This window comes from Bubalus bubalis, chromosome X (assembly GCF_019923935.1).
Source record: "Bubalus bubalis isolate 160015118507 breed Murrah chromosome X, NDDB_SH_1, whole genome shotgun sequence".
In the NCBI taxonomy this organism is placed as follows: Eukaryota; Metazoa; Chordata; class Mammalia; order Artiodactyla; family Bovidae; genus Bubalus; species Bubalus bubalis.
The window spans coordinates 53454160-53467374 of record NC_059181.1 but is presented as its reverse complement, the minus strand read 5'-3'; the positions used below and the strand labels follow the sequence as shown (position 1 = coordinate 53467374).

Sequence of the window (13215 nt, the reverse complement as noted above, 5' to 3'; positions counted from 1 at the left end):
GAAGCAGGACAGACCAGGGACATTTCCTTTACCTTGGTCATTTGTATTAATCATGAGAATATTAGCATAACTGCTACTTAGTATTATCTCTGTTAGAGACAAAAGGATGAGTTACTTTTAGAACCTTAAAGGAGAAATGAGAAATGGTGACTGGATGTCTTCACAAACCATCATCCTTGGGATTCAGGAGAAGGCAGATATACCCGAGAGAGAAACACTGACCAGAAATATACACGGAGACTAACCTTGGACAAAACTCTTTTGATTTTTGTGATGGGGCAATTGTCTCTGGTGGATCTGCCTAGAACTTTGAAAGAGTTCATTAGTAAATGGGAGAAGTCTCATCAAAGGCATTTTTTTTTTAAAAAGAAAGTGTAGGAAATATCTGGTCACTGCTTAATTAATCATTTTCAACTTAATTTTTATTGCAAAATACAGCACAAATACAGAAAATTGCATAACACAAAATTATAACTTATTGACTTAGAAGGAAAACACACTTGTAACCACCACTCAAATCAGCAATTAGAACTTTGCCAGTCAATCCAGAAGGCCTATCTCTACCCTGTCCAATCACAACCCACTCCTTCCACCCTTAAATGTAACCACTATTCTAACGTTTATAATAATCACCTTCATGATTTTCCATACAGTTTTATCACACAAATGTATACTCAAACACTGCAGTTCAATTTTGCCTAGGTTTTTGGATACTTTTTTTAAGTCTCTCAATCTACAGGTTCCCAATCTACCCTCCATTTTTTCACATCATTTATTCATTAGAGAAGGTAGATCATGAGACTTGTAGAGTTTTCTATGTTCTTGACTTTAGTGATTGTATCCTTATGGTGTAGTTTAGAATATACTTTTTTTTCTGTGTATTTCCTGTATATCAATAATTGAATCTGTGAGCTTGACCAGATATAGGTGTAATTTTTAAGCAAGAATACTTGAAGGGGAATTTTGAGTATTTCCATAAAGATGCACATAATGTCAAGTTGTGACTGCTTTTTCAGTTAGCAAAAGTTAATGATGATTGGGAGCAACCCCACGTCCAAGGAGTTATGGCTGCGTGGGAGCAGGAGGGCTGAGAGGAGCTTCTCCATGTTCAAGGTCAGGAGGGGCAGCCGTGAGGAGATACCCCCCCTCCAAGGTAAGGAGCAGTGGCTGTGCTTTGCTGGAGCAGCCGTAAAGAGAGACCCCACGTCCAAGGTAAGAGGAAGCCCAAGTAAGACAGTAAGTGTTGTGAGAGGGCATCAGAGGGCAGACACACTGAAACCATAATCACAGAAAACTAGCCAATCTGATCACACGGACCATAGCCTTGTATAACTCAATGAAACTAAGCCATGCAGTATGGGGCCATCCAAGATGGATGGGTCATGGTGGAGAGGTCTAACAGACTGTGGTCCACTGGAGAAGGGAATGGCAAACCACTTCAGTATTCTTGCCTTGAAAACCCCATAAACAGTATGAAAAGGCAAAATGATAGGATTGAAAGAAGAACTCCCCAGGTCGGTAGGTGCCCAATATGCTACGGGAGATCAGTGGAGAAATAACTCCAGAAAGAATGAAGGGATGGAGCCAAAGCAAAAACAATACCCAGTTGTGGATGTGACTGGTGATAGAAGCAAGGTATGATGCTGTAAAGAGCAATATTGCATAGGAACCTGGAATGTTAGGTCCATGAATCAACACAAATTGGAAGTAGTCAAACAGGAGATGGCAAGAGTGAATGTCGACATTCTAGGAATCAGCAAGCTAAAATGGACTGGAATGGGTGAATCTGACTCAGATAACCATTATATCTACTACTGTGGGTAGGAATCCCTTAGAAGAAACGGAGTAGCCATCATGGTCAACAAAAGAGTCTGAAATGCAGTACTTGGATGCAATCTCAAAAATGACAAAATGATCTCTGTTCATTTCTAAGGCAAACCATTCAATAGCACGGTGATCCAAGCCTATGCCCCAACCGGTAACACTGAAGAAGCTAAAGTTGAAAGGTTCTATGAAGACCTACAAGACCTTTTAGAACTAACACTCAAAAAAGATGTCCTTTTCATTATAGGGGACTGGAATGCAAAAGTAGGAAGTCAACAAACACCTGGAGTAACAGGCAAATTTGGCCTTGGAATACGGAATGAAGCAGGGCAAAGGCTAATACAGTTTTGCCAAGAGAACACACCGGTCATAGCAAACACCATCTTCCAACAACACAAGAGAAGACTCTACACATGGACATCACCAGATGGTCAACACCGAAATCAGATTGATTATGTTCTTTGCAGCCAAAGATGGAGAAGCTCTATACAGTCAGCAAAAACAAGACCGGGAGCTGACTGTGGCTCAGATCATGAACTCCTTATTGCCAAATTCAGACTTAAATTGAAGAAAGTAGGGAAAACCACTAGACCATTCAGGTATGACCTAAATCAAATCCCTTATGATTATACAGTCGAAGTGAGAAATAGATTTAAGGGACTAGATCTGATAGACAGAGTGCCTGATGATCTATGGACAGAGGTTCATGACATTGTACAGGAGACAGAGATCAAGACCATCCCCACGGAAAAAAAAATGCAAAAAAGCAAAATTGCTGTCTGAGGAGGCCTTGCAAATAGCTGTGAAAAGAAGAGAAGTGAAAAGCAAAGGAGAAAAGGAAAAATATAAGCTTCTGAATGCAGAGTTCCAAAAAATAGCAAGGAGAGATAAGAAAGCCTTCCTCAGTAAGAAATGCAAAGAAATAGAGGAAGACAACAGAATGGGAAAGACTAGAGATCTCTTCAAGAAAATTAGAGATACCAAGGGAACATTTCATGCAAAGATGGTCTTGATAAAGGACAGAAATGGTATGGACCTAACAGAACCAGAAGATATTAAGAAGAGGTGGCAACAATACACAGAAGAACAGTACAAAAAAGTGCTTCACGACCCAGATAATCATGATGGTGTGATCACTCACCTAGAGCCAGACATCCTGGAATGTGAAGTCCAGTGGGCCTTAGAAAGTATCACTACCAACAAAGCTAGTGGAGGTGATGGAATTCCAGTAGAGCTATTTCAAAATCCTGAAAGATGATGCTGTGAAAGTGCTGCACTTAATATGCTAGCAAATTTGGAAAACTCAGCAGTGGCCACAGGATTGGAAAAGATCAGTTTTCATTCCAATCCCAAAGAAAGGCAATGCCAAAGAATGCTCAAACTACTACACAATTGCACTCATCTCACACGCTAGTAAAGTGATGCTCAAAATTCTCCAACCAGGCTTCAGCAATACATGAACCATGAACTCCCAGATGTTCAAGCTGGTTTTAGAAAAGACAGAGGAACCAGAGATCAAATTGCCAACATTCTCTGGTTCATCAAAAAACCAAGAGAGTTCCAGAAAACATCTCTTTCTGCTTTATTGACTATGCCAAAGCCTTTGACTGTGTGGATCACAATAAACTGTGGAAAATTCTGAGAGAGATGGAAATACCAGACCACCTGACCTGCCTCTTGAGAAATCTCTATGCAGGTCAGGAAGCAACAGTTAGAACTGGACATGGAACAACAAACTGGTTCCAAATAGGAAAAGGAGTAAGTCAAGGCTGTATATTGTTACCCTGCTTATTTAACTTACATGCAGAGTACATCATGAGAAACACTGGACTGGAAGAAGCACAAGCTGGAATCAAGATTGCAGGGAGGAATATCAATAACCTCAGATATGCAGATGACACCACCCTTACGGCAGAAAGTGAGCAGGAACTAAAAAGCCTCTTGATGAAAGTGAAAATGGAGAGTGAAAAAAGTTGGTTTAAAGCTCAACATTCAGAAAACGAAGATCATGGCATCCGGTCCCATCACTTCATGGCAACTAGATGGGGAAACAGTGGAAAAAGTGGCTGACTTTATTTTGGGAGGCTCCAAAATCACTGCAGATGGTGACTGCAGCCATGAAATTAAAAGACGCTTACTCCTTGGAAGGAAAGTTATGACCAACCTAGATACCATATTAAAAAGCAGAGATATTACTTTGCCAGCAAAGGTCTGTCTAGTCAAGGCTATGGTTTTTCCAGTGGTCATGTACGGGTGTGAGAGTTGGACTGTGAAGGAAGCTGAGCACCAAAGAATTGATCCTTTTGAACTGTTGTGTTGGAGAAGACTCTTGAGAGTCCCTTGGACTTCAAGGAGGTCTAAGCAGTCCATCCTAAAGGAGATCAGTCCTGGGATTTCTTTGGAAGGACTGATGCTAAAGCTGAAACTCCAGTACTTTGGCCACCTCATGCGAAGAGTTGACTCATTGGAAAAGACCCTGATGCTGGGAAGGATTGGGGGGATGAGGAGAAGGGGACAACAGAGGATGAGATGGCTGGATGGCATCACCGACTCGATGGACATGAGTTTGAGTGGACTCCAGGAATTGGTGATGGACAGGGAGGCCTGGGGTGCTGCGATTCATGGGGTTGCAAAGAGTCGGACACGACTGAGCGACTGAACTGAACTCAACTGAACTGAAACAATTTTTCTTGCTATACTCTCTGAATTTAAGATGGCCCTTCATCAACCAGTGGAAGCCTCTTCTAGTTGAATTCTGAGTGGTTTTGAGACTATGCTAGTGGTCCTTCATGGGTTTTTTTATTATCTGGTAAGACAAAATGTACCAGACCAATTTTATATATTTCTGCCAAACCAGAAATATTGTTTCTCAATGATAAAGTTCAGTTCAGTCGCTCAGTCGTGTCCGACTCTTTGCGACCCCATGAATCGCAGCACGCCAGGCCTCCCTGTCCATCACCAACTCCCGGAGTTCACTCAGACTCACGTCCATCGAGTCAGTGATGCCATCCAGCCATCTCATCCTCTGTCGTCCCCTTCTCCTCCTGCCCCCAATCCCTCCCAGCATCAGAGTCTTTTCCAATTAGTCAACTCTTCGCATGAGGTGATAAAAGGGTATTATAAAATTAGAAAATAAAATACTTATTTACTTGATTTACCCCACCTACACATGTATAGGGCTTCCCTGGTGGCTCAGAGGTTAAAGCGTCTGCCTGGAATGCAGGAGACCGGGGTTTGATCCCTGGGTCGGGAAGATCCCCTGGAGAAGGCAATGGCAACCCACTCCAGTACTCTTGCCTGGAGAATCCCATGGATGGAGGAGCCAGTAGGCTACAGTCCATGGGGTCCCAAAGAGTCGGACACGACTGAGCGACTTCACTTTCACTTTCACACATGTATTAATAGAATTCTTAGTATTGCCATCACCAATATGATTAGAGAAAACAGATTTTTTTTTCCATAAGCTCTTCACATTCTCTGCCAGTACATTATGGTTGAACTACATTTATCTGATAATAACTCACTTTTGTTGAGTGTTTCCTGGGTGCAGGTTGTATTTCAATTACTTTCTATGAATTTTCTTATTTCATTTTCCCTATCATTCTGTGAATAAGATAATCTGATCAATATATTTTACAGAGAAGAAATGAATGTTTAGAGAAGCTGAGTGAATTATCCAAGATCATATAACTAGTAAGTAGTGGGCTTTGTGTTCCAGCACAGACAGTACAATTCTAAGGCCATACTGGCTTGTAACATCTATTATATACTAAAAAAAGGAATCAGGAGATTAGGTACATTTAAATCACAAAATGATAAAAGATGGAAACATCTTAGATTATCTGGAGAGAATAAAAATATTGGTAAATTTTTGAGAGAAAGGATAATACAGTGAAGTTCTTTTATGAGAACATGTTTTCTTCCTGAAGTAGGAGATAACCCTGTGGAGATTGTTAAGGCAGAATGAAATAAGAAAAATGAGGAATGGGAGAAAATTTAGGATAGACTTTTGGGGGGAGGTGGCTGATTTGAGAATGTAAAATTATTTTCTGAAGAATTCCATTTAAACAAAAGTAGTTTATACTGGAAAACATAATATGCTCAGGCTTTGAGATTCCTCTCTTTCTGCAGTGTACATCTAACCTCATTAAGCAGCCTAGAGCACAAAAAGAGTTTTAAGTTTCACCCAGGTTTTATGAATAGTAGTGCCAAATGGACTGGAAGGAGAAGAGGACTATATCAAGGGACTAGTGAGCACAGGGTTAAGAACACTGTATTGGATGCCTTATATTGGTTCTCTCGGCATTGGTTCTTCAAGCTCCATTCATAAATATCCCTCTCTATACTGAAGAGTGGAGAAGGCAACGGCACCCCACTCCAGTACTCTTGCCTGGAAAATCCCATGGATGGAGAAGCCTGGTAAGCTGCAGTCCATGGGGTTGCTAAGAGTCGGACACGACTGAGAGACTTCACTTTCACTTTTCACTTTTATGCATTGGAGAAGGAAATGGCAACCCACTCCAGTGTCCTTGCCTGGAGAATGCCAGGGACGGGGGAGCCTGGTGGGCTGCCATCTATGGGGTCGCACAGAGTCGGACACGACTGAAGCGACTTAGCAGCGGTAGCAGCAGCATACTGAAGCGACTAGGCAGCAGTTTAATTCTCCATTTCCTAGAGTTTTTAACTTAGTAGGATTCCAAATGCATTTTACCTTCTGTCATTCTGATGTACACTGATCAGATTTATTTTAGAAGCATTTTAAGTGTAGAGAGATGTAAGACGCGCATGCTGGAGTTGTGAATGTAGCTGGGGGGCTAACAATTCTGGTGGAATTTCCTGCTTCCAAGAAAACAATTAAGAGCTAACAATTCTGGTGGAATTTCCTGCTTCTAGGAAAGCAATTAAGACACCCTATGCCTAAAGCCAACAGATGTACTGGAAACATCCTGATTCCCCACTCAACTGTGGCAGCTGCCCTTGGGGACCAACTTTGCTGAATGAGTATAATAATCATTCTGAGAGGCCATGAATAGACCTGTATCTCCAGGCCCTTGAAAGACAGTATTTATATGCTCCTAACTCCTGAAATTAATCCCTGTGCTAATTAACATAGAATGCTTTCTGCTAACAGCAACCAGACATTGACTAGCACAAGTACCAAAAGACTGGGGTTCAAGGCCTGCCATTTTAAACTATTTTCTTTGCTTGATATCCTTAACCACTCTGTGCCTCATTTTCCTTATATGATGAGTGGAGATGAACCCACATCCACACATACACCCTGAGGTGCTAGAGGCAAACGTCATGGTGACTGTAAAGAGCCACAGGGGCTGGAATTGTAAGACACTTCAGTAACATCATCATTACTAAACACCAATATGGTAAATTGTGGGACATCATGGATGAAATGCCTGATAGCCAAACGTGTGTAAACAGGAAGAAAATAGCCTAGTTTTGAGGTTAAATGGGGGGGAATATATCTCCATTCTAAGGCAATCCTTAATGACTACAATGTCAACACCATACTCTATCCAATGTTTCCCGTCCTAGGTGAGAATGTAATCACAAAAGAGGTTAAACTATCAAGCAGTTGTTTTCATACAAATTCACACAGACTTAATACGGGAAATATGAAGAACTATGAAAACAGATAATTAGTCACTAAGAATTGTTCACTTTCCACCAGTGTACACGAGTACCACAGTAAAATTTAGTGAAACAGAAATAAAATGATAACTATGTGACATGATGGGGATGTTACCTAATGCTAGAGTGGTATTCATATTGTAATATATAATGTAAAATCAACACACCATCCAACTTAAAAGTATGGAATATTATATGTCAATTATCTCAATAAAAAATAAAATTTAGTGAAGCACGTTCAGCTAGAACTGAACTGCCTGATAGCTGAGTGCTGAGGTAGCCTAACCAGAAAGTGGGATTATTTGGGGGATAAAAAGTGGAAAAATATCTGTACATTAACATGATGGCCAACCATTTCTGCCCAAGTCCCAGCATTTCCTATGTAAAGATTACTGTGATCTCTCAGAGTAATGAGATAAATTCAAAGGATTGTCTAATCCTCTACATCTTATTCAGCACTTCTCAGGTAGCAGCCTGTACTCAAGCAACCATGGGTAAAAATAATTTACACATCCTAGACTCTGTATGCTTCATGATGTCTTGGTGGTCTTTTGTGAAGCTCATTTCACAAGGACACAGGAAAGCTAGCTCTTTTGCCCCAGGTTAGAAATCAGAAAACTAAACTTTGGAGAAAAAGAGATTAGTTACCAAAGGGTCTTTGATGTGTTCGAGGCCAAAATATTCTGTCCTCAAAGTGCACAGCCATGATTGGAGAAACCATTGAAGGGAGGAAGCTGAATAAAGAAGCCGTTGGAGATTAACTGATAAACGACTTTCACAGGGGTGCTGGTACAATGATATGGAGGAGAGAAGTATGTCAGGGAAAGGGGAAATGTGAGCCATGCAAGGTTCCAGAAACTAGAGCAATAGCAGATGATGGCACAGAGAAAACAGTGTGAGCAAGAATTAATGGTCATGTGGGGAAAGGACTTTTGTAAGACTAAAAGGTAATCAAGTTCATGAGCCTAGTTGAGTCACTTGTCCCCCAAGTAAGGTATTAAATTCCAATGAAGGAGAGGGAGTCTTCATTCTTCAGTCTCCAAACGTAGTATGCATCACACCCAAGACAGCCAAGGGGATAATGCCAGTTTCAAACATCTGGTGGAGGGATGAGCACAGTAATATAATGTTGTAATAAAACAGTCAAGCATGATGTCAATACACTTCACTCAGTTCTTTGATGTACTGCAACCCATGCTAACTGAGCACTTGCGTTGCACTTGCCCATGTGTGGGCAGATTCATACTATGAGTCTGCATCATGTAGGGCCAAGTTGAGTGCCAATAAGACTAACAACTAAAGTGGATTAAAACACATCAGCTGTGATTAAATATGGGGTTCATAGTGGCTCTAAAGGAACAAAGACCTCATGGTCACTATGATTAAATGCTAGGAAATAGATTCATTATTTGGAAATTGGGTAAGCAGAGGTGAATAATGAAACCGTTATCCTGTGTGTGGCACATGAACTATAACATTGGTTACCAAACAGTGGATGAGGGAAGTGTCTCATCAGAGAAGAATTTCATCTAATAAATGAAGAAGCGTAGATAGAATGAAAATACCTCCATTTTCAACCTCAAATGACACAAGCACTGTAGGCAATGAGCACCAGTATCTGCTTGCTCTACAAAAATAGGGACAACCATACAGTATTCCCCTCCCAGTGGATGAATGCCACACTGCCTCTGAGCCATTCTTGCCAAATTAGAAGACTGAACCAGAAGACAAGATCTAAACTCCAATTTTCAGGAAAAGCTGGGGACAGAGGAGTGTATTAAATGATGCCAATGAGATGAAATCAGCAAAATGCTGCATGTGGATGACCCTGTAGAGCAAAGGATTCATTTCTCATGAGAAACAGAGAGCAAGAGAGGGGGAATTTTACAGAGAATTAGCAGGCATATTGAAAAACTGCAGTGCCTGAGACTAAATGGGATCCAGAATTGGTGAAAACATTAACATTTATGAGAGAGTAAAGAAGACACGGGTTCAATCCCTAGGTCAGAAAGATCCTCTGGAAGAGGAAATGGCAACCCACTCCAATATTCTTGCCTGGAGAATCCCATGGACAAAGCCTGGCAGAATGCAGTCCATGGGGTCACAAACAGTCAGACATGACTGAGCAGGCACACACACCACCACACAAGGGAAACTTTGGGCTTCCCATGTGGCTCAGTGGGGAAGGAATCCACCCGCAATCAGAAGATCTCCTGGAGAAGGGCATGACAACCCACTCCAATATTATTCCATGGAGAATCCCATGGACAGGAACCTGGCAAGCTACAGTCCATAGGTTAGGAACGAGTCAACACAACTGAGTACAGCACACAAGGGAAACTTTACCGTGAATACTGAAGATACTAAGTGGCCATTAACTCTTGTCTAGGCATGATAACACGCTTCTCTGATGGCTCAGACTGTAAAGAATCCACCTGTGATGAAGGAGACCAATGTTCGTTCCCAGGTTGGGAAGATCTGCTGGAGAAAGGAGTGGTTACCTATTCCAGTATTCTCCCCTGGAGAATCCCATGGACAGAGGAGCCTGGTGGGCCACAGTCCATGGGGTCACAAAAATTAGACCATGACTGAGTGACTAACACTTTAACACTTGAGGCATGATAATGGCATGCATTTTGTCACTAAAGTAGTCTTTTTAAGTTGTCTTTATCTTTAAGAGCTATATTATGAAATATCTGTGGATTAACTGATAAAATGTTTAAGATTTGTCTGAAGAAAACCTAGAGGGGTGGGGAAATTAATAGGTTTACATGAAATAAAATTGACCAAGAATTACACTTGTATACTAATGCATATATATAGAATTTAGAAAGATGGTAACAATAACCCTGTATATGAGACAGCAAAAGAGACACTGATGTATAGAACAGTCTTTTGGACTCTGTGGGAGAGGGAGAGGGTAGGATGATTTGGGAGAATGGCATTGAAACATGTATAATATCATATATGAAACGAGTCGCCAGTCCAGGTTTGACGCACGATACTGGATGCTTGGGGCTGGTGCACTGGGACGACCCAGAGGGATGGTATGGGGAGGGAGGAGGGTTCAGGATGGGGAACATGTGTATACCTGTGGTGGATTCATGTTGATACATGGCAAAACCAATACAATATTATAAAGTTAAAAAATAAAGTAAATCCAGATTTGCAAGAAGTAAAGCCCAGTATTAGAGCAAGAAAGATTCAAGAAGAGAAAATGAGAAAGCAAATGCAGAAAGAGGAGTACTGGTGAAGAAGAGAAGAGGAAGAACACTGGAGAATGGAAATGAGACGTTACGAAGAGGACATGTACTGGAGAAGAATGGAGGAAGAACAGTATCATTGGGATGATCGCCACTGAATGCCTGATGGAGGCTATCCTCATGGTCCTCCGGGCCCACTAGGCCTTCTGGGAGTCCAACCAGGCATGCCTCCTCAGCCACAGGGTCCTGCACCCTTACGTCGTCCTGACTCATCTGATGACCGTTACGTAATGACAAAGCATGCTACCATTTATCCAACTGAAAAGGAATTACAGGCAGTTCAGAAAATTGTTTCTATCACTGAACGTGCTTTAAAACTTGTTTCAGACAGCTTATCTGAACACGAGAAGAGCAAGAGCAAAGAGGGAGATGATAAGAAAGAGGGAGGTAAAGACAGAGCTTTAAAGGGAGTTTTGCGAGTGGGAGTATTGGTGAAAGGATTATTTCTCCGAGGAGATAGAAATGTCAACCTTGTTTTGCTGTGCTCAGAGAAACCTTCAAAGACATTATTAAGCCGTACTGCAGAAAACCTACCCAAGCAGCTTGCTGTTATAAGTCCTGAGAAGTATGACATAAAATGTGCTGTTTCTGAAGCGGCAATAATTTTGAACTCATGTGTGGAACCCAAAATGCAAGTCACTATCACCCTGACATCTCCAATTATTCGAGAAGAGAACATGAGGGAAGGAGATGTAACCTCAGGTATGGGGAAAGACCCACCGGACATCTTGGACAGGCAAAAATGCCTTGACGCTCTGGCTGCTCTAGGCCACGCTAAGTGGTTCCAGGCTAGAGCTAATGGTCTACAGTCCTGTGTGATTATCACACGTATTCTCCGGGACCTCTGTCAACGAGTTCCAACTTGGTCTGATTTTCCAAGCTGGGCGATGGAGTTACTAGTACAGAAAGCAAGCAGTAGTGCTTCTAGTCCTCAAAGCCCTGGAGATGCTCTGAGAAGAGTGCATTTTGAGTGCATTTCTTCAGGGATTATTCTTAAAGGTAGTCCTGGACTTCTGGATCCTTATGAGAAGGATCCCTTTGATGCCTTGGCGACAATGACTGACCAGCAGCGTGAAGACATCACATCCAGTGCACAGTTTGCATTGAGACTCCTTGCATTCCGCCAGATACACAAAGTTCTAGGCATGGATCCACTACCACAGATGAACCAGCATTTTAACATCCACAACAACAGAAAACGAAGAAGGGATAGTGATGGAGTTGATGGATTTGAAGCTGAGGGGAAAAAAGAAAAAAAGATTATGATAACTTTTAAAAAGTTTCTGTAAATCTACAGTGTTAAAAAACAACAGGTGCCCATTCGTTGGCTGTTTTTCATTCATAATGATGTCTACTTTGAAAAAATTATCGAGAATTTAAAGAATTTCATGGAAGAACCAAGTTTTTCTATGATACTAAAATCTTAATGTACAGTGTTAGGTATTATATGAATGGAAAGACACACACCCCCTGCAAAATTGTGCTCCAGCTTGGGGAATTACAATGGTTCTGATTTTTTCCCTGTTATTTTGGTTTTTATTTACTGCTTGCCCTAGCTCCCCCTATATTTGTGTCTTTTATTAACTAGTCCTATTAAATCTTTACTGTATTTAAAAAAAAATTACACTTGAAGTTGGGTAGACTTACATGGGAGTACATTATAATAGTTAACCTGTTGTGTATCAGTTTGAAAATATCTATAATAGACAGTTGTTTAAAATATCCAAATTTACAAAATAGACTAATGAAATAAGAATTTCTGGATATAGAGCCAGTATTAGAATTTGTGAAAGTTAACTCAAATGAATTTAAGTGAAAGTTTAGAATTAAAGGTAAATAAATAGGGCCTTACTTTTTTCTTGTTTGTTTGTTTTTTGGACATTTGTTTGTTCCATTTTGTTTTTGTTTGCTATAAGAAGTCAGGAAGCACCCATTTTCTGATTCGTCTGCTCCAGGACATCACAGGTCTCCATGGCTTCCATTTCCCTGCTGCACTCTTTTTTTCAGGTTAAGGTGACAACCTCATGCAGTCACACAGCTGTCTTTGCAAGAGCTCCAGGCATCTCTATTGCATTCCAAGTACCACTACCTTCCTGTGCCACATCTGGCCTTCTCAATAAAAAAGGCAAACACCAGAGAAGTCCCCAACACATTCTCCATACATCTCATTGGGCAGGACTTGATCACAGAGCCACCTTTAGCTATAGAGGAGGCTGGAAAAATCATGACTTGACCAAGAGAAATGGTGTAGCCATGACTGGATTGGAGAAATCCCAAGTCCCACCTGGGGACCAAACATGTTACTGCTTTGATCAAAATTAGTTTTTCCTACCACAGAGCATTGGTAGGAAATGCTGAGGGTAAGAAATGAACAAATCCAGTGAGAAAGGAGGAGCAGAGCTCCTAGAGCCAAAAATCAAGTCAAGGGTAAGGGATAAATATGCACTGAAGGGAATACACTCACAGGATTCAGTCGCATACA

General features: G+C 41.2%; 1 protein-coding gene across 1 annotated transcript; it reads left to right on the top strand.

Moving 5' to 3' along the window:
• Positions 1 to 10639: 10639 nt before the first annotated feature.
• On the top strand, positions 10640 to 12198 carry LOC102413111 (zinc finger RNA-binding protein-like). Its single transcript, XM_044937570.1, has one exon. The coding sequence runs from the start codon at positions 10832 to 10834 to the stop codon at positions 12020 to 12022; it is 1191 nt and encodes a 396-aa protein (XP_044793505.1). The 5' UTR covers positions 10640 to 10831; the 3' UTR covers positions 12023 to 12198.
• Positions 12199 to 13215: the final 1017 nt, after the last annotated feature.

Excerpts from the sequence above, each read along its gene's own strand:
- LOC102413111 (XM_044937570.1), top strand. The coding sequence starts at position 10,832 with ATGCCTGATGGAGGCTATCCTCATGGTCCTCCGGGCCCACTAGGCCTT.